The following is a 22653-nucleotide window of genomic DNA, read 5'->3' on the forward strand; positions in this document are numbered from 1 at the left end:
GGCACACTTAGGTCACTGTGCTATTGTTGAGCTTCCTGTTGCTGGCATATATAACACTATTTAAAACAGGAATAAAATTACCTTTAATAGGAAGCTGAAAATACAGGTTGTGTGAGATGCTTCAGGAAGTATATTCTTTTGTTGATCTTTTGTCAGTATCTGTTAAACTGCACAGGCTCACATTTAGCAGCAATGACTCTGCAGAATATAAGCCACATTCTTACCACATGCCTCTGCTTCTTGCCCAGGATACTTCAAATAAATGCACACAACAGGGTTTTTTAGCTTAATTTATTTTAATTGAATCATTTTTACAACCTAAAAAATACACATTTTAATAAAATAGATGAATTTTACAAAGTACTTTTTAATTTATTTAACTTACAGTAATGTCCCAAGTGTGGTACAGCTTGGGGTACTTGTTGGTTAAGCTACGCTACAGTGAGTATTATAAATTAACCACTCAAATTGGGACATTTTCATAAAGTGCCATGCTGAATCACAACTACATGTTGTATCTGCTACAATGCAACTATATGTAAACTATATGCCTGATTACACAAATTATTAGCTGCACTTTAAAAATAAATAAAAAAATTATTAGTTATGCACTATTGCACTTGGTACTGCAAGAGAAAACCATAGTAGTTAGAACAACAGGCAACAGCTTCATGGTGTGAGATAATAGAGATCTTAAGAGTTCACATTTGTCAGAAGTAAAAATGAATTATGTGCTCCACAAAAGCTTTTGATGTCCTTCGGACGAGACGTTAAACCGAAGTCCTGACTCTCTGTGGTCACAAAAAATACCATGATGTCTTTCGAAAGAGTAGGGGTGTAACCCCGGCATCCTGGCAAAATTTGTCCCTTTGCCTCTTTCCATCATGGCCTCCTAATCATCCTCATATATACTGATTCGCTTCATCACTGTCTCCTCTCCACCAATAAGCTGGTGTGTAGTGGTCATTCTGGCACAATATGGCTGCCGTCGCATCATCCAAGAGATGCTGCACATTGGTGGACATTGAGGAGATTCCCCCTTCTATGTAAAGTTCTTTGAGTGCAGAGAAAAGCACTATATAAATTTAATGAATTCATTATTATTATTATTATTATAGTTAATGAAAAGTGGCCTATTCTACTCAAAAGACTCAATCGATGCCTTGAAGAAAGATTTGGAAAGCTGCAAGTGAGAGGAACAGGACAGAAAGCGTAAAAGAGATGGAAGATACTTGTGACCCATTAGTGGCAGCTTGGGTGGGGTTGGTGCTGGTTGTAGTTGCACTTATGGAGCTTGTGGAGCTTGTGGCTTTTGGAGGGAAAGGGCCCACCACAGTTCTCAGGAATGATTCAAAGCTGGAGGTTTTAGTTAAGACCTGGACATCTTGACGGAGAGCAGAGCGGGATCTGTCACTTGTCAAAACAGCAGCATGGATCCATGACAGACCCTGTTTACACATCAGCGGACCCCCTTGATCACCCTGTGTGTGTGTGTGTGTGTGTGTGAGAGAGAGAGAGAGAGAGAGAGAGAGAGAGAGAGGGAAATCTTTACTGAATGTTACAAAATTTACAAAAATTTATATTTGTCAGTTATCACACTTGTCGCAAATATATTTAAATAGAAAACAGCTTTTTTAAATTGGGTACAGCCCAAATTTAAAACAGCCCATTACTATTTTATCATAATAATTCATGTTACTAATTATACTTTATTTTAGATTAAATAAATGCAGCCCTGGTTAGTTTTATGGAAACAAGTTAATGAAATAGGCTTCATGAACTAACAATGACCAACAATTTTTGTTAATTTATGTTTTATTTTTTTTGTTTAATGTTAATTTAGAATATACAATGTTCATTGTTCATTAATTTTTGTTCATAATTCATTAAGTAATGTTAATACAACTTGACATGTATTAATATATATATAATTTAATATGAATCTAACTTGATCTAAACATACTTTAGTTCAAGTTACCTAATGCATTAAATAATAATAAACTAAACTAAACCTTATTGTAAACTGTAAATATATTAAATTTCCTTCCTGTTTCAAACAGAATTAACTTGCCTGCTGTAAGTTCAAAGAACTTGTGCAAATACTGTTGCTTTGTTGTTGTGAGTTTCCACAATCCACAATAGAGGTCTTGAATTCCTGAAGAGTTTGATTCACTATAAAAGAAGGAAAACAACTTAAAATTTGGAAGACATGGAAAAAGGATAAACATTCTAATAATCTAATTTTAGCAGTTAGTGTAATGTTTCAAAGCATTCACACACACACACCCTAACTCTAAACCTACCCATTACAGAAAACATTACTTATGATTTATAAACTGTTTTCCTCATGGGGACCAAAAATATACATTTTGTATATTCCCATCTCCCAAAGTAGGGTTTTCCAGGACATGCACACGTCGGGTTCCATGTATTATGGGGACTTTCCATATACAAAATGATTTTTATACTTGAATTTTTACATTTTCAAAAAACATCACTTAGTGTGATTTATAAGCTGTTCTCCTCATGGGGACCAAAAATGTCTTTGTGGGGACATTTTATCCCCATTACATAGGATTTACTCGAACCACACATACACACAAAACACACCTCCTCCTGCTCCTGCTCCTGAGCTCCATCCTGCCACCCAGCATTGAGTATTAGCGCTGAAGGTATTCTCTCCCACGTCCACACATATAGACTGAATGAAATTCGTAAGGTTTGGTGCAACGGCCAGCTGCAAGACTGCAACGTTGTCGCCTGAGGCATTGCTGATGGTGAGATTCGCCACTTTTATAGAGACCTCATTGGGGTTGGAGCCGTTCTGATTTAGACGGCCCAGGATCACGGACCAATCGGAAGCATTGTTGGAGCTGGACAAAAAAGAATTCCATTAAATCAAATCATTTTGATTTCTCTAATCAAAATGTCCTTTTTTCATATTTAAGTGCCATTACCTGGTAAAACAGCTGGCAGAGCTCATGACAAACCGTTCAGCAATTAGCGTTCCTCCACAAACGTGACTGCCATTAAACTGCAGACTGGCCATCCATGGCCATATGCCTGGAGACACAAGGGAGCTGCTTGCTCCTACACGGGTGTTAAGATTGGCACTTCCACACACTACAGCTACAGGAACAGAGAGAAAGACATTGAATGCCGGGTTTTATCAGTCAAATGTTTCTTTGATCTTTGATTATGCTTAGACTACACAGTAATGGGCTATTAGCATAGAACATATCTTATGAAAGCTATGTAGAGCACTGGAAGAACAGGCTTTCAGGCCATTGTTTGTCAATTGTTTGACATCACAAACAAGCCTCTACACTGTTTCAAGTACTATTCATTTATAGTGCAACTTTAAGCTAAGCATTTAAAAGTTCCCAGCATTCACTTCAGTCCCCAGCAGAGGTGGACAGTAGTGAAGTATTTTTACTCTGCTTAAGTACATTTTTCAAGTGTCTGTACTTTATCAGAGTGTTTTTCTCTGGAAAACTTTTACTTCACAACATTCCAAAGCATAATGTCGTACTTTCTAATGAAAGTGTTTTATTATTTAAGTTTTTAAGTATTATTTAGTATTTAAGTTTAATTAAATACTTGACTAAAGTAAAAAATACTTCACTACTGTCCACCTCTAGTCCCCAGATATCAGTATTTAAATGATACAGAAAAGATGAATCGCTGTCTGGCCAACTGATATTTCAGCAAGGAGGTAAAGGTTAGGATCATGAATTTTCAGTAGTATTTCAGCACACCACAAGTGTATAATATACATATTATACATTATAATATATAGTGTTTATTATTATCCTAAGTCTGAAGTCACAAGCATAATGCTTTTTCATTAATACTTTTTTACTGGATCATTAAAAATAACTGGTTCATAAGTCATTTGTTTGTTCATTGTTGCATTTAGGAACTCTAATGAAATGATGATATCTGATAAAAGTGTTGCTAATTTTGAATGTTTTTTAAATTATTGTAGCAATTTTTTTAAATTTTTTTTTTTTTTTTGCATTGGGTCTGGAGCCCTGTGCCTCTTTCACCTTGCTTGAAAATGACTACATGAATTTCCTTCACTAGCAATATAAATATGTGTTTACCTGAATTTAAGTAAAAACACTTTGAAATCAAGTACACTTTTAATCCACAAAAGTCTTTGGACAAGTTGCCAAGTGAACAATGTATGCATGTTTTTTCCAGGATCTTATAACTTGAAGGAAACTCACTTGGGACAGTTGTAGTTGGAGGGGCAGTAGTTGTCGTAATGGCAGGCACATCAGTACAGCTGGTGCTCAGGTCACTGTCAGTACCATTGGAGGTGAACGTAATGAAGCCTGGCTGGTTGGTGGTGATATGCTGATTGATCCAGTTCTGGTACTTAGAAACTCTGGCATACACACCAGGTAAATTGGGTTTAGCACAACCTATGCCAAAGCTCACAACTCCAGACTGGATCCAGACCGAACCCTGTTTGCTGACCATAGGACCTCCAGAGTCACCCTGTAGGATGAAGAACAGGTTAGTGACATGCCAAGTAACCTGTTCTACACATCTATTCCAGTTGTAGTTCACAGCTGTTATATATAATATGAAGGAATAATGGGAAGATGACATCCTTGTTATTGCATGTTTAAAGCATCAAGTCAGTCGTATGTTAGGAAATGTCCTGAAGATTTTAGTGCTTCTCTTTTTATGGACGATCAACACTCGTCATTGAAAATTATACAGTTATGGTTGGAAGACTTGTCACATGAAAACTACAACATGACCATGACCACACACACATGTATGTCTATACCAGGGATTTTCAAACAAAAAAATAAAGAATATTCTAGGGGGAAATATGAGGGGAAAATGAGGGGGGAAAAGATTTTACAAAATGTAAGTAAAAAGACTAATATATAAAAGCCAATTATTTATTTTTGCCAACAACCAAATCACACTTTTTCTCACATAGTATGTGGTATTATAGTATTGTATGAATTGTATATATAGCTGTATTTATATTTAAGGAATGGGGATCCTTATCTGTTCATCTGTAAACTTCTTCATTGTTCAGTTGCAATTTTCAGTTATGAGTTAATTCCACCTAGCTGTATAAAAACCAATTATTTAATTTAGCAGACAACATGTTGCCTTTATACCACACTGTTTCTCACACAGTATACATGGGTCTTTTATGAAAATATACAAATGTATAGCTGCCTTTGAAGGGGATCATAATATTTGGGGGCCATTGTCATTAAAAAGTTTCAAAACCCCTGGTCTATAAAACAATCTCGTCTTCTTCATTACAGTACAAACATTAGCAATTCCATTTATTTATTCTGAATTGGGCAAAACTGTATATATATATATATATATATATATATATATATGTATAAACATATATAAATATGTATATATTTATTACATTTCTGCTTGCAAAACTAATATAAAATATAATATACTAAGTCATTGACTGTGCAGGGAAGATCCCAATAGTCTGAGCATTGCAATTAACCCAAAAGTGTTTTGAGAGTGATTCACTAGGTTGAATTCCCTTACATTTGTCAAGGTTCAACCCTTACATTATTAGTTTATTTGTATAAATTAAAAGTTTTAGTAGAGACCCCTTATTCTACTTATTCTTAACTCTATAACTATATAAACTTTGCAAAATATTAACAGCCCATTAAAACTACATGAAGTAACAAACAGAAGTATGGGAGTTGTTACCTGACAGGAGTCTTTGCCCCCTTCCAATAGTCCAGCACATATCATGTTGTCTGTGATTGTTGAGACACTATAAAGACACTTACACTGCCTGTTTCCAACAATAGGCACATCCACTTCCTGTAGAGTTTGCGGTGAAGGCAGGGGAGCTGAGAAACACATAAAATGATCAAAATATACGTCAACTATTGCGATAGTACAGTATCCTGTGACTCTGATCGAGGTTAGATAAATTAAATATGTACTGTTTGAATGAATCGTTCCCCATCCTGTGACCCAGCTGGAGGTTTGGGTGAAGAACACACTGTTTGAGGAAGCCAGACAGACCGGACTGATGAAGTCAGTAAAATTCACTGGCGAAGCCAGTTGCAGAAGAGTGATGTCGTTATTGTTAGTGCTGCTAACGTAGTTTGGGTGTTTTATGATACTAGAGACACCTATGGACACCTCATCTGCATTAGTTCCTTCCTGTGTCTGTCGGCCCAGGTACACAATTAGGCCAGAGGTTGAAACACTGGAATATGGTAGAAAAGGAAGTGTTAAGCATTCTCCACATCAACTGAATGCATTTAAAATAAAAATAAAAATAAAAAAATGGCAAGGGTTGGTTTATTATAATTACCTGTTAAAGCAGTGAGCTGCTGTCAGAACCCATTGATTGTTGATGAGGGATCCACCACAAAAATGTCCCCCGCTCCTATGAAGGCTGACCTGCCATGGCCAAGCCCCAGCGAGTGCATTCAGTCCCCCCACTATCCTTGTGTTGAAACGTGCTTTGCCACACACTGACAATGGACAAGGTAAAGAAAACAAATTTTAGACTGGGAATTTTTTTAAGGGAATTTGGCTACTTAAATTGTTGAAAAACTAGTTACCATCCAGTTGTGCGCCACACCCTAGAAAATAAGAAACAAAGTTTAGTAACCAATAACTTAAGTGGAGAATTTTTTTATTTTTTTTATTGAAGGGTGGGAAAACAAAGGTGCAAAATGGTGATGCAGTCCCAGCTGAAAGCGAACCACGGTTGAATTATTTTATGAAGCGAACAGTATTGCCAGTATTGGAATACTTTGGATGTAGAAGGTTGTCCTTGAGGATAGGTATCCAATTAGCAAAAAAAAAAAACATGGATGCAAAGTGGATGCAAAAGGAAACAGAGAACACCATCCCTCTGTGCAGATGTCCCGTTTATAACTTAAGGCAGAATGAATTCCGTGATGCAGAGGGAATCCAGGAATCCAGTCATTAAAATTGAATTTAGCCTACATAACGCAGATGTCACGTAAAACACGACAAGTGATGGATGGATGAATAAATCTAAAGTAGAGATGTGCAGTAAATCCAATCGCCACATGGACTGTGAATATTAAAGCACAAAAATACTGCTATGAAAATATATAATCAGCTTGTTTTGTGTGTCAGTATGAATGAGCTGCTGTTTCTAGCTACATAGACTACAAGTACACAACGCGCTCATGCTGTTATCAGCATCTGACAAATAATATGATGAGTAGCCTACATGAATACATGAACATTTCCAGAGCTGCTCTGGGAGAACGCCTGAACATTTTCATCATTTTATTTGAGAAAATGTCAAATACACTCTGAGACAGGTCTTCACTACAGCTCGTCAAAATAAAAGTTTGGTTTAGCTAGGAGAAAATTTTTAATGACATAAAATTGTAATAGGCATGACGTGAAGAGGCTCTGGCTTGGAGGGTACTGTGGTCTTTCGGGGCTCCTCGTCCGCAAAACCCACAGTAAAAGTTGAGTCTCTTTCACGTCATGCCTGTCAAGCCTGAGACTGTTCATGCCAGGTCAGCCGTGCCTGTGTCTTCGGACAAGATGGCTGCTGCGCCTGAGTGAGCTCCGGATGATACAGCACTTATGATAATCGCCACAGCTATTTTGTGTGTGTGGGCAGCACACACATCAGCTCCAGCCTGTGTATTTAAGCCCTCATGTTTGCCATGTGTCTTTGTCAAGTTTTGTTTCACTTTAACACTTTGGTAAGCGTCACGTTCATGTTTATGTTTCTACCTTGAGTTTCATGCTACGCCATACCTTTAAGTTTGATCACATTTTGTAAATAAACTGCACTTGGATTCTCATCTACACTTGCCTCCAGTGGAATACATTACGACTCTATTATTCTTAAACATTTAAATAAATTATCAATGTTAAAAATAAGTTTTTAATCTAATTCATTATCAATTATTGAATTTAGTTGATTAGACATGTTTTATTGAACAAACAAACGGTTTCAACTTTGTTATAATAAAAGCATTTGTTCAACCAAAAAAATAATAATGCTGTTTTCATTCATTTAAATGATGATTTAATAATACAGTTTATTTATTTAATCATTGATTAATACCGTAAACCATGATATTTTCTGAGATGGTTATCATACCGTGAAATTCTCATACCTTTACAACCCCACACGGGAGAGTCCCCCACCCCACCCCCGCTGTTAAAAAAGTAAATTTTATATGAGCTACTTTTTACTTTTACTTGAGTAGATGTTTTTACTTGTATTTAAGTAAAATTTCATTGAAGTAGTAGTACTTTTACTTGAGTAGAATATTTTTTTACTCTTTCCACCTCTGCTTAGTAATAACAGTAAATTATGCATAATTACATTCAACTAACCCAAATCTAACCCTATAGTAAGTACATGTAGTTGCTTAATATTACTTAGTACTTAAATATATAATCACACTATAACAATGAAACCTTAAGATAAAGTGTAGCCAAAAAGTGTACATGCCATATAAAACGTAGTTGCATAAAAGTAAGCAATAGTTATGTTAGTTAAAATGAATTATTAGGTATCCTAAAGTATCAATTATCCAATAAAAGGTCTTACCGCTCATTAGAAGAGAGACAACAAATGCTACACAGAGTTTGTGGATCATCTTCATCTTCATCTCTGACAACACGGACACCTGCAGTCCTGCTCTTAAATACTCCTGCTAACCTGTTTCCAACACGCCCACCTGTTTTTAACGCCCTTCATTGTTTATTGAAAGTGTAATAAGGGACATGTTGGCGATTCTCAGTCATGCGTAATTGTCACCTGTGCAAACTCTGAAATCTAAACTTGTAAAAAAGAAAAAATACGATTTTTGTTTGTGGTGACTTTTTAATGTTGAGAAGATCGAAGAAGGTTCATGAGGTGCTTTAGTGTTTCTAAAAATAAAACTATTTTATGAGGTTATGTTTTCATATGAGTTTGTGCCATGTGATGCATACAGAAAAAAAGTTTTTTATAGGTTGACCTAAGCATGAAGGTCCAAAAAAAAAAAAAAAAAAAAAAGGAACACTTTATAAAAACGTTCAGTTGTAAGTCATTTATAAGTGGTTATAGTTAATGATGAACTAATCATTTACAAAACATTCATAAATGATTAGCAAGTGATATACTAACATTTTATGTATGTTTTGTAAATTCCGTTACAAGTCATTTACAAGTGATTATTAAATGATTAACTAATCATTTACGAAACATGACTATGCATTCATAAATGATTAATAAGTGATATGTTCATTATTTTATGTATGTTTTGTAGATTCAGTTATAAGTCATTTACATTTGATTAGTAAATGATTAACTAATCATTTACAAAACATGACTATGTGTTTCATAAATGTTTCATAAATGATGTTAATTTTCTTGTATGTTTTGCTCACATCAGGTGCACAGTGGTTAAAGACTCCATGTGTTTCAGAGAATATGTTTACACATCATTCGTAGATAAGTTTGTTGATCTTATGCCTTATTGATTCTTGAAGTGGTAATCTACGAATGATGTGTAACACATTTACAAGTGATTAATAGTTTACACTTTAGATTAGGGGATGCAGAAAGTGTTGTAAATGATTTATTCATGCATTTACACATCATTGTGTTGAACACTGTTACTTACCTGTTACAAATTATCTGTACGTGTATACAAGGCATTTACAACACTTTCTGCACCATCTAATTGCTACATACATACGAAAAAAATAACATAATTTATTAAACATTTATGAAATGCATATTCATGTTTTGTAAATGATTAGTTAATCATTAACTAATCAATTGTAAATGACTTATAACTGAATCTACAAAACATACATACAATAATTAACATATCACTTATTAATCATTTATGAACGCATATTCATGTTTCGTAAATAATTAGTTAACCATTAACTAATGAATTGTTGGAATCCCCGTAAAAACTGTAATTGTGTTCTTATAAGTTTAAAATTAAAATATGAAATAAAAACATATTTATGATTGATGGTATAATTTAACGTCCTAAAAATGTCAGTAAAATCTTCTCAAAAAGCCACGGTAACAGTGGCAAGTTAAAGTTGTCTTGCAATAGTAAAATGATTGAATAAATCCTGTCCGCCATGGTGTTCCTCAGGGATCTGTCCTGGGCCCCGTATTGTTTAGTGTTTACAGTGGTGGTCAGAATTAATGGCACCCCTGGTAAATATGATCAAAAATGGCTGTAAAACATAAATCTGCATTCTTTATCCTTTTGATCTTTCATAAAAAAAAGCAAAAATCTAACCTTTCACTGAAGTAAAAGAATTTAAAGTGGGGGGTAAATCACATTATAAAATAAATGCTTTTCTCCAAAACATGCTGGCCATAATTATTGGCTCCCTGTTATTAAATACTTTTTGCAACCTCCTTTTGCCAAGATAACAGATCTGAGTTTTCTCCTATAATGCCTGATGAGTTTGGAGAATAACTGACAAGAGATCATTCCTCCATAGAGAATGTCTCCAGATCCTTCAGATTCACAAGTTCATGTTGGTGCTACTTCTGTTCAGTTCACTCCACTCATTTTCTTTAGGGTTCAGTTTAGGGGACTGGGACGGTCATGGCAGAAGCTTCATTTTGTGCTCAGTTACCCATTTTTGTGTTGATTTTGATGTTTGTTTTGGACCGTTGTCCTGATGGAAGATCCAACCACGGCCCATTATAAGATTTCTAGCAGAGGCAGTCAGGTTTTGATTTTTTAGCTGTTGGTATTTGCCAGAATCCATAATACCATGTATCTGAACAAGATGTCCAGGACCTCCAGCAAAAAAATAGGCCCACAACATAATATCCAGCAGTGTATTTAACCGTAGGCATGGGGTACTTTTTATCCCTGTTTGCACTAAACACATCTGGTGAGTTTGCTGCCAAAAAGCCCTTTTTTTGTTTCATCTGACCACAGAATCCGGTCCCTTTTTAAGTTCCAGTCGTGTCTGACAACTGAATATGTTGGAGTTTATTTTTGGAGGAGTGAGGAGGATTTTTCTTGAAACCCTCCCAAACAACTTGTGGTTGTGTAAGGGTTGTTTGATAATTTTTTTTTTTTTAGGCTTTCTGACCCCAAGACTCAAGTAATCTCTGCAGTTCTCCATTTGTGATCCTTGGAGTGTCTTTGGCCTCTCAAACTCTCCTCCTCACCGTGCATTAAGACAGTATAGACACACCTGTCCTCTTCCTGGCAGATTCGTAACAACTTTAGTTGATTGGAACTTCTTAATTATTGCCCTGATGGTCAAAATGGGGATTTTCTATTCTTTAGCTATTTTCTTACAGCCACTTTCTATTTTGTGATGCTCAACAATCTTTTGATGCACATCAGAATATTCTTTGGTTTTACTCATTGTGATGGATGATTAAAGAAATGTGGCCTTTGTGTATTCGTCATATTTAAACTCCTATGAAACAAGAAGTCAAAGCTTGACAATTTCATGTTCCTAGTCACCCTGGTGTGCTAAATAAAGGTAAATATTAATGGGAACATACTTCAGAGATATTTTACTCATAAAAAATTCTAGGGGTGGCAATAATTGTGGCCGACGTGTTTTGGAGAAAAAAACATTTGTTTCATAATGTGATTTCCTCCCCACTTTAAATTCTTTTACTTCAATGAAAGGTTTGATTTTTTTTTTATGAAAGATCAAAAGGATAAACAATGCAGATTTCTTTTTTTACAGCCATTTTTTTAAATCATATTTACCAAGGGTGCCATTAATTCTGACCACCACTGTATACAAAGATATGTGATCATCTGTGAAAACATAAAGAAACACAAAGAAACAACGAGGATCATAGAGAAAGTGTCACGAGTGGTTGGACCAGACGAGGAAGTAGGATCCATTTGCAGTATTCCTTTATTACACAAACTCAGACTACACAAACGTAAACTCAGACTCAGGAAACAAGGCGTGGGAACAGAACAACCAGAAAAATATACTTGAAGTGAAAATTCCGTTCATTTTTTAAAAGTGTATTTATTTGCACTTTATTAAAAATATATTTTAGGTAATAGAAATATACTGTGTGCTGGAAATGATCATTGTAATAATGCATTGAAAGTATACTTTCAAAATACATTATAGTATACAATAGTATTTTGCACAAAGTATAGCTAAGTTTTATTGTACATTTGTTATTGAAGATAAATTATGCAATTAGTAGTATTTGGAATAAGCCAAAGGTATTAATGAGTCTATACTTTTTACTGAAATATATTTCCTTGTGGGAAAGTGTACCGACATGTAGCGCCATTGTGCTTCGGAAGACCTGAGTTCGAGTCCCGGCTCGTGGACCTTTCCCGATCCTGTCTCCCACCTCACTTCTACTGCTACTGTCCTTTCCTAATAAAAGGCAAAAACGCCAAACATAAAATATATATATAAATACGCTTATGGTATATTGCTTGTATGTTTCGAAGACACTCGTAATGATTTTGTAATGTACTTGGAACACAAATAAAGTACACTTTAAAATCACTAATCAAGTATGTAATTAGTCCCTATACACTAATAATAGTCCCTATACTAAGTATACTTGAATCTGGTCCAATTTAGTACACTAAATGCACTTAAAGTTATGCTTTACTACAATTTAATTACAACTAAAATATACTTAGTACAAAATTAGTTGTTTCAAAATAGCACACTTCGGATGTTATGCTAAATGATGCATAGTTACAACTAAGCCTAAACCAAACCCTAACCCTAACCTTAACTCCATAGTAAGTACATGAAGTTTATTAAAATAACTCAGTACTTATGTGACAATGTAACTGTCACCTTAAAATAAAATTTGTTACGAGGTGGCTGTTTAGATCATACAAAGACGCAGGAGATAAACAAAATAGTCTTTAATAGTAACTCTAATACGTACACAGGAGATCACTGGAATCTAAGCATAACACAAAGCATTAACGAGACTGGACAAAGAACTGAAATAACCAGGGAGGTTTGCTTGGTTCAGTTGGTTTGTTTGGTCTAGACCCAAAAAAAAAAAAACAAAAAAAAAAACATTTAGTCCTGGCCCGCTTAGCGTTCAGATTGGCTGAACCTAAAGATACCAATCCTAAAGGCATCGGGATATGCTCAATCTGATTGGTCGGCTTTTATGACGTATAGTATAGGGTCTTTTTAGGGTCTCATCTTCCTGTTTCTGGTTCGTTTACATGTATTTGGTCCGTGTTGCATTCATATTTAGTTCAAAGCGGACCGAGACCCATCTTTTCAGTGGTCTCAGATCGCTTGTTTGGTGCGCACCAGGGTTCTGATCGCAGCGTTCACACTTATTCAAATGAACCACACTGCAATCGCACCAGGTTTCGATTACTCAAACCATACACAGAGTAAATGAGGGAACTAAACAGGAACAGAATGATACCCAATGGGTAATCATTGAAACTAACAAGAACTCAGACAGGCACAACAGGAACTAGACACAATAGAACTAAACCGGACATGACTGTGACATGTACATCTGTACTAACTTAAGTATAATTTCTGAGTATATTGTATACATCTGGAGGTTTGGAGTGACATGAGGGTGAGTAAATGATGACAGAATTATCATTATTTTTGGGCGAACCATGTCTTGGGCATTGTTGAATTTAACACAATTAAATTATATCTGAAGAAAAAATCTTGATTTTATATTTCAGAAAACAGAGCTGAGGTTGCTCAACATTACTGTAGATCACAAAGCAAAACAAATAAGAAAGTATTGTTTGTATCTCTGTACCTCAATAGTTCTGGAAATCCACTTCTTGATTCCAAGTGGATTAAAGTGACTCAGTGTGTTAAAGTGGGTTTATTTCACAAGTTTGTAAACATTTGTCTTTAGTTACAATGGCATGCACACACACTTGCAGATACTGTACACATTCAACCTGTTTGGCCTGTTAAACACGTCCTCAAATTGGACAACACCAGCTAAACAAACACAAAGCTTTTATTTTTTTTGATCACTAAAAATGTCATGCCAGGGCAGTGTTTCCTTGAAAGGAAAAGGACTGTTTTTGTGTCACAGTAAAAAAACTTAATAAGGGACCGTTCGGTATTTATGGAAGGGGCCACCGGAGGAATATAGGGGAGGGTCATGTCTTTTTATTCTTTGTTGAGGGGAGGGTCATTCAACTTTTTTTAGTCTAGGGGGAGGGTCACCCAACTTTTATATACATGAAAACAGCAACATTTCAAAGTGGCTTGTTTGGTGATATTTTTTTCCATTTAGCTCCATGTTGATCTCGCGTTATCAGCCCCCCTTCGATATCAGATGGGTCTGACCCAACAAAAATCCAGTTTGGCGCTGTTTGACAGTGCGCGCGCACTTCAGTTCGCGCTTAGAAAAAATGCATCAAGTCAGAACAGAATGCCAATGAAATGTTTACCCGGCAAAGCTTTAAAGCACGAGCACAACTTTTGTGATTGCGAATAAGTGCACAGTGTCCTGTGAGTGTAACTCTACCACTGCATTAACATGTGATGTGAACGTACGTCGAGTTTTACAGTATTGCGACTGAGGCGCCAGAACTGCTGCTGATAGAATGTGCGCTGTAGCGCGATACTACCATATTTTAGTTCCATTCTTATTTTGTTTCCACGATGTGTAAGATGTAGGGCTACCACATCTTTAAATTACTATTAGTATTATTTAAGTTAACATAATAAAATACGTAGACCTACACCACAAAAACTAGTTGAGGATAAATTAGTTAAAATTGGGCGATTCCAGTGTTATAGACGTAACATTTGCAGTCAAAACTTGAAATATAAATTCTCAGAAAATGCATTTAATACCAATATTTTGGAGTCAAGACATTAGAAAAATAAAGGAGTCAAGACATTAGAAAAATATCAGTCTACACATTAAATGTTATATTTAATATGAGGGAAATACACATGTGACGTGACGTGACACAAAAAAATCTTTAACTTTTAGGTGGCAAAATATGTTTTAGTAATTCTTCTATAAATTACACTGTGCAAACCAAAAGATATATACCCACCGGATGAATAAAGATCGGCCTCCACAGAACATAAAATATTATTTTTATTTTATTTTTCGTGTTCGCATTTATGTAAAAAAAAAAAAAACAATGTTACAGGCGTGACAGTTCTCCATTACGGACATGACTGCTCTGAAAGCGACTTTAAAAATTGCACAGAGACCTCAAATAGAAAGCACAAAGCCTTTCTTTAAAGTGAATTTCGTTTTTTAATCAATGTTTCATCTGGATTTAATAAATAAGAAGTAAATATAGTAGAAAATAGATAATCACGGAGGCGCGGGCGAGTGAACTGGACTCTTGTCTCATAAATGAACCGAAACTCAGCGTAAGGTATGCTACTTGCCTCACAGACCTGAGAAATATATAGATAGCTTGAAATGTCTACTTTTAAACAGAACAATTCAAAACGAAGGAAAACAGACTGCTTTCTGCTTATGAAATGTGCATTAGAGAGAGAATAGAGGGCACCTTTCATCAAAAAAAACTGACAGTTTTATTGCTTTATGGCCCTCAAAGCCCCGCCCCTTTTGACCGTGGGAATTTCCCACGCTAGCTCCTCCCACTTATGGGCTGTACAGTACACCGTGGGAATTTCCCACGCTAGCTCCTCCCACTTATGGGCTGTACAGTACACCGTGGGAAAATCGGATTTGTGTCACGCCTCCTTAGGGGTTGAACATCTGAAGCGTGGGAAAATTTCGCACGCTCAGTAGTTCTAAACAGTGTAAATTAAAACTTTTTTAAAAATGTACAATAAAGACATAGCCAGAGTGTGAGATCAGTGCTTTTATTAAAGAAGACAGATGTACATTCATCACTTTTAAAACATCAATGAAATAAGTTAAAATTGCATTTTTCTCTAAAAGAGATATTAAAAAATGAGTTAGTGTTATTTAAAGATGTTAAAACATTAAAACAAGTTAAGAGTTTTTTAATTTACAGAAAGGATTGATTTGTAAGCATTTAACTTTCAGACAGTATTTGTAAAACTTTTACATAAAACACAAACTAGTTTAAAAAGTGTTACGTTTTTACATACCCAGTTGTTAAAGACTCGGAGTTTAAAGATATATAAGTGGTTCGTTGTAGTGGAGCAAAGTGTAGAGCGTCCATTCAGTCCACAGGTCAGACAGAAATAAAGCAGTCTGAGGCCTACAGAGAGACACACACAAACCCCGCCCCTAGCCCCGCCCCAACAGATGTCACCGTGGGAAATTCCCACACCCCCTTCAAGCTCCCAAATAGAAAACACATCCGGTCAGCTCAGTAGCCAGACTTAAATGACCAAAGAAAACCGATGCAACGGCCCGGAGAGACCACACCCCCCTAACACGCCCCTCTCAAAGCTCATAGGTTGTGTAAAATTAAGACACACCTCTCAGATGTCATTGGATGATACAAATGACATCACTCATAGGAATCCCCCTACCACAGCATCACAGTTAAGAGTTTAAAAAGCAGCGGAAACTTCAAGTGAAATACTATTTGTTTTATCTATCGTTTTTATACCGTTTTTTATGTAAACCACTTTAAACATCCATATGAAATGTGGTAAATAGTCACGGTTTCCAATATTTAATTGTCACAAAATTATTCTATATTTTAAAGTAGGCTATAGTCCCCTAGAGTTTTTTAAGGCTCTCTCACCTATCATACCACACACACACACACACACACACACACACACACACACACACACAGAGCGTCGCTATGTCTACCGAGGTGTTATGGGGCATATGGTAGCATCCTGCATATTTAATTTTTTCTCTTTTTGACGGAATTGTGTGAATTAGTTTTATTGCAGAGCTTATTTGAAGAGATGGGTCAAATTCGACATGTTTTTTCTAGTCATACAAATCAGGTATCAGACTCCATACCACATGCAGAGATGAAGGGTTTCTTTGAAAATTAAGCGGGGAAAAAGGTGTTTTTAAAACGCATCGTATCGCAATCTTTAAAAGGAGTCATTTGAGTATTTCATTTGAGTACCCAACCGACGAAGGAGACACACGATCGAGCCAGCGCAATGTCTACAAATCATCATCATGGAGCAGAAGGAGACGAAGGCTCTTTTGATTCCGAATTAGTGGAAATTCTTAACGATTTATGTGAGTTTTTTTATCATAAATCATAACCTACAAAATTGAAAAGATATCTCAATAAATGCTTTTATTTGCAGATGATACATCATTCCCCGAAGGTGTCGCGCCAGGTGATTTTTTTCAAGGTACGAGGATATATTTTTGTCATGTCTTTTTTAATATTTACTATTTAATATTTGTTTTAAAGAAAAAACTACTTTCAACAGAAATCACAGAGGACGCACCGGCTCATAGCTCCACCCAACCGCCGGACCCAGCCAATCAAATTTACGAAGACGTCACGCCCAATTCAACCCCTACAGCTGTGGTCTGTGCGGACACAGAGAGTACCGAAAGTCAAACCTCACGTCCAGTCGAAGAGGAGAATTCTCCCCGTTCGAGCCCGTCTTTGGATGAGGGAAACACCGGATCGATTAACATCATTGACGCTTCACACAGAGGGGTGAAACGTCTTCGGGAAATTTATGGAGAAGAATTAATCTATCCGGAGAGAGGTAAGGGAAAAAGAAAACTATTTGGTCTAATCTTTTATATTTTTTTATTCGTTGAATTTTTTTAATTAACTGAATATTGTTTTTAGAAGAAAACAGTACATCTGTTACATCGACAACTGGAGGAAAGAAACGATTCGAGAAATATTCTCCCGAGAGTCCGAATACGGATGAATACGGTAAGATTTCTTGTTTCATTAGACTATATTTTATCTATATTAAATAATTCATATAATATATATTTTTTATTTTTTATTTTTTTTCCTTTAGAAGAAATCCCCTCTTCTCCAGAAAGAGGGGCAGAGGTGTTTTTGGCTTCTCAACAATCGGTACTGGAGACCATCAATTCGGAACGGGACTTATCAGAAAGCAGTGATGAAGACGACCGGAGGTTTAGTCCTCTGTACAACCCTGCAGATCTCCGTGGATTGAGTTATGCCACTTTACGGAGTGCAAACAGAAGCTTCCAACGTGTTATCGAAATCGCCACACTACCTCTCACTTACCATCAGACAGCGGATATAGTTTCAGGAGCGCAGAGCGGTATTACGGACCTTCTACATAGAGTCATTGATACACAGAATCAACACACCGTCGATTTAAGAAGTGCGGTGGAATTTTTCGGTGTTAGCCAAGACCGTGTGTTGGAAGAAAACAGACAGTTGCGCAACACGGTCTTATCACTTCAGCAAAACCTTTTGGAGGTGAGGAATGATCATTCATTGTTAATTACTGTACTGTCCCTAATATCTGAAAGATTAAATATTATTCAGAGACAGTCGAGGGATAGGCCTACATAAAATGATGATTGACTAGTTTTTTAAAAACATTTCACTGTTATTGTTTTAAAATCGTTTGCCTGTTATTGTTTCTATCTAAGTGTGAGATTTTGTATTTGTGTTTCAGTTTTTAAAAATCTATTTCTCTGTTATTGTTTTTTTATCTAGAGGTGTGTGTATGGGTGATTATGTTTTACTAATAGCCTACATTTTATGATGTATACCTATTAAAACCATTGTGGTGTATATTTGATGGGATCCTTCTGTTTCACACGATTTTTAAAATAAAAAAAACATATCAAAATGTTTCCTAAAAGACAGAGAACCGACTCAGAGTGTGATGATATAACTCGCTCAAGATCGAGACCTAGGTCTGAGAATAACGAGAGACTCGATATTTTAATACGTGAACAGTTAAGAGGTCTAAATAGTACTGTTTTGTCTAATACGGAGAGATTGGATAATATTATAATCGACCAGCATAGCTGGATAGAGCAGACCGGGGATGATGGAGATGAGAGCGCACAGACAGCTGGTACACTAGCGACATCTCAAACGCGGCGTACGGAGTTAAGTCCTGCCGAGATAGATTCTCTGATGACTGACGGTGGTGTTGTTCAGGGTTTCACGATAACACCACGACCGCGTTTTAATGGGGTAGAGTTACAGAGATCGTTAGATCTCAGACAAATACAGACCAGCGATTTTGTAGAATATAATTCACGCCTCCATAATATCCTAAACGAGGTGGTTGACCTTTCACATCAGCTGGCGGGCGAGACGGGGTTCATAAACATAGCGCTTGCAGGAGAAAGTTTGCCGGGGTCAGTAAATGCAGTATTAACACCTGATAACAACCACGATGCTTCATTATTCATAAATCAGATTGAGCAAGTTGCTCAGAGTAATGCTGATGTGGCTAGTGACTCGACCCTAGCATTACAAATCTCAATTGTGAGAGATAAAACAGGAGGGGGAAGAAGAAAGATCAATCACCTAGCTATCAGCGAGAGTATCAGTAGGAATAAAATGCATTTATTTAGCCCCATTAATATCGATAATGAAATGTGTTTGAGCTACTGTCTAGCATATTTCCTCAATCCAGATTTCACAGATCAAGAGTTACACACACCTGCGATGGAGATTCACACGGGATGTGGTTTTATGGCACACGAGCAGATAGCTCTCCATAATTTGTCGGTTTTCGAAAATAAATTAGACATAAAAATTGTAGTTTTTTATAGAGACTGTTCTGGCAAGGTGGTTGTGTACAAAAACACAGACGAATTACACCCAAAGACAGTCCATCTATTTCTGCACGAAGGACATTTTCATCTAATAAAAAATTTAACCGGATTTATTGGAAGCTCGTACGTGTGCGAATACTGCTTCAAGGGGCATAAAGACAGAAAAACACACGAATGTCAGTTTGTTTGCAAAATATGTATGACATCTGAATGTCGCTCGTATGCGAGCAGAACAAGACAGTGTGCAGAATGTCTGAGATTCTGTAAAAACAACTTCTGTTACGAAACACATAAAAAATCACAAACCCCCGGCGAGAGATCTCAGTGTGAATCTGTGAGATTCTGCTCAAAATGCCATGCCGTTTATAGAACGCCCTCTGGTGGTGAAAAAATAAAACCTCACAAATGCTCTCCAGAGTATTGTCTACATTGTTGTGAGATTTTGACGAGCGACGGTGGTCACGAATGTTACATTCAGCCTCTAAAACCTGAAGCCAAAGACAAAAATTACATTTATTATGATTTTGAAACATTCGTTCAAGATGGGAGACACATAGCAAATTATGTTTGTGCAATGACAGAGACAGGCGAGACGTTTGAAGCTGCGGGGGTAGATTGTGTGGCTCGTTTGATTAAACACTTCAGACGCCCAAAATATACAGGATACACGTTTATTACACATAACTCGTCCGGTTTTGATGCATATTTACTCCTTAATTATCTTGTCGGGGAGGGCTTGACGCCAAAAGTTATTATGCAGGGATGTAGAATTCTATACATGTATGATACTGTGTTTAAACAACGTTTCATCGACTCATGGCAATTTATCCCCTTTAAACTAACTAACATACCCAAGGCCCTTAACTTAGATACACAGGAGAAGGGTTATTTTCCGCACCTTTTCAATAAACCAGAAAATGGAGAATATATCGGTCCCTATCCTGCAAAAGAGTTTTACGGTTATGAGACAATGAGTGAAGCCGAGCGTGTCAGATTTGACACTTGGTACGCAGATGTATCGAATGATATCTTTGACTTCAAAAAGGAGATCGCTTTTTACTGTAGGAATGATGTAATTATTCTACGAAAAGCCTGCAAATGTTACAGAGACGAATTTATAAATTTCACAAATATCGATCCGTTCAAATCCATCACATTACCAGGTGTGTGTATGAAAACTTTCAAAACAAATTTTCTCTCGCGCGACACACTGGCTCTAACACACAGCCACGCCTATATTAATCAACACAAGACGTTTTCAAACGTATCTATCCAATGGCTTGAGTATGTCAAATTGAGTCAAAACGTGGAGATAGAACATGCAGTAAACATTGGCGAACGTGCGGTGGGGCCATATCACCTAGATGGTTATTATGAGGATGATAATGGGACAAAGATAGCCTTGGAATTCCTAGGGTGCTTTTTTCACGGTCACGACTGCAGATTTAAGGCAGAAGAAATTCAACCTTTATCGAAAGTGTGTTTTGGGGATCTCAGAAGGCAGTCGGATGCAAAACTAGAAACCCTGCGAAAAGTTTATGGATTGCGCGTTATTGTTATGTGGGAATGCGAATGGGAGGGGCTGAAACAGACAGACCGTGATGTCATGCGGTTCATGTCATCTTACGAAACACACGAGAGGCTTAGAGCTCGAGATGCTCTATACGGCGGTAGAACCAATGCGTACAAGTTGTATCACAAAACAGCTGAAAATGAGAGAATCGACTATTATGATTTCACATCGTTATACCCTTTCGTCCAGGCTACTAAAACGTATCCTATAGGTCATCCTAAAATTATATTCAAGGACTTTGAAGCGATAGAGAACTACTTTGGGCTAATAAAGGCCGAAGTTCTTCCTCCGCGGGGATTGTATCATCCAGTACTGCCTTACAGGTGCGCTGGTAAGCTAATGTTTCCTCTATGTAAGACTTGTGCAGAGAATCAGATTCAGGATACACAATGCTGCCATACAGAGGCTGAGAGATGTATTACAGGCACATGGGTGACCGTTGAACTCCAGAAAGCTATTCAACACGGATATTGCGTAATAAAAATACATGAAGTCTGGCATTTCCCAGACACGTCCGATACATTATTCACCGAATATGTTAAAACATTCCTTAAACTGAAACAGGAAGCGTCGGGGTATCCGTCCGATGTAGTGACAGAGACAGAAAAACAATCTTACGTAGCTGATTACCTGGATAAGGAAGGGATCCAGTTAGATCCGTCTAAAATAATAAAAAATCCAGCAAAAAGATCCATTGCTAAGCTCATCTTGAATACACTTTGGGGTAGGTTTTGTCTGAGATCTCACCTTGCACACAGTGAACTCCTGGCAGACCCAGAAGAGTTCACTCAGCATCTCTTTAACCACGCCCACGTAATACATCATTTCTCTTTCGTATCTGATTCAGTGGCTTTGATTCAGTCGAGTAGTGCACCGCAAGACCCATCTCCCACGCGGGATGTAAATCTTTTGGTAGGCGCTTTCACGACTTGTTACGGGCGACTCGAGTTGTATAATCTTCTAGATAAATTACGGGAGAGAGTGATTTATGCCGACACAGACAGCGTGATTTTTGTATCAAAAACCGGTGATTGGATTCCTGAGACAGGATCTTATCTCGGTCAGCTGACGAGCGAGTTAGATTCTGGTCAGCATATAATCCAATTCGTTTCCTCGGGTCCTAAATCTTATGCATTTAAGACATCCGATGGTCGTTCATGTCTCAAAGCTAAAGGCATCACGTTAACAGCAGAGAATGGTGAAATAGTTACGCTACAGAGTCTGACCGATCTTGTGCGAGGTTATGTCGAAAGAGGTGTCAGATTACACCTGTCCGCAAAAACAAACACCATCACACGGAATAAGAGGAGATTCACATTACACAACAGGTCAAATGTGAAAAAATTTTCCGTGGTGTATGATAAGCGGGTACTCCAACCAGATTATACTACATTACCTTACGGATTCTAGTAAT

The 22653-nt window shown here is 36.9% G+C and overlaps 2 protein-coding genes across 2 annotated transcripts; one reads left to right on the forward strand and one right to left on the reverse strand.

Moving 5' to 3' along the window:
* Window positions 1–256: 256 nt before the first annotated feature.
* Window positions 257–8666, reverse strand: LOC309510727 (polyserase-2-like). Its single transcript, XM_082185597.1, has 10 exons — window positions 8591–8666; window positions 6597–6617; window positions 6344–6506; window positions 5967–6235; window positions 5725–5870; window positions 4233–4506; window positions 2958–3129; window positions 2611–2873; window positions 2072–2172; window positions 257–1481 (listed from the first exon to the last, which is right to left on the reverse strand). The coding sequence occupies exons 1-10, from the start codon at window positions 8649–8651 to the stop codon at window positions 1152–1154; spliced, it is 1800 nt and encodes a 599-aa protein (XP_082041723.1). The 5' UTR covers window positions 8652–8666; the 3' UTR covers window positions 257–1151.
* A 7313-nt stretch (window positions 8667–15979) lies between these two features.
* LOC309499774 (uncharacterized protein) lies at window positions 15980–19602 on the forward strand (the record flags this gene model as incomplete). Its single annotated transcript, XM_082171234.1, has 6 exons — window positions 15980–17155; window positions 17227–17274; window positions 17356–17643; window positions 17730–17819; window positions 17911–18344; window positions 19525–19602. The coding sequence occupies exons 1-6, from the start codon at window positions 17074–17076 to the stop codon at window positions 19600–19602; spliced, it is 1020 nt and encodes a 339-aa protein (XP_082027360.1). The 5' UTR covers window positions 15980–17073.
* Window positions 19603–22653: the final 3051 nt, after the last annotated feature.

Source organism: Leuciscus leuciscus (assembly GCF_965113295.1).
Source record: "Leuciscus leuciscus genome assembly, chromosome: 1".
Classification (NCBI taxonomy): Eukaryota; Metazoa; Chordata; class Actinopteri; order Cypriniformes; family Leuciscidae; genus Leuciscus; species Leuciscus leuciscus.

Coding starts and splice junctions, on each gene's coding strand:
- LOC309510727 (XM_082185597.1), bottom strand. CDS start 8,651: ATGAAGATGAAGATGATCCACAAACTCTGTGTAGCATTTGTTGTCTCT. Junction 3,130..4,232: donor TCCAACTACAACTGTCCCAA/GTGAGTTTCCTT, acceptor CTGTTCCTGTAG/CTGTAGTGTGTGGAAGTGCC. Junction 1,482..2,071: donor GTTCTTTGAACTTACAGCAG/GCAAGTTAATTC, acceptor ACACACACACAG/GGTGATCAAGGGGGTCCGCT.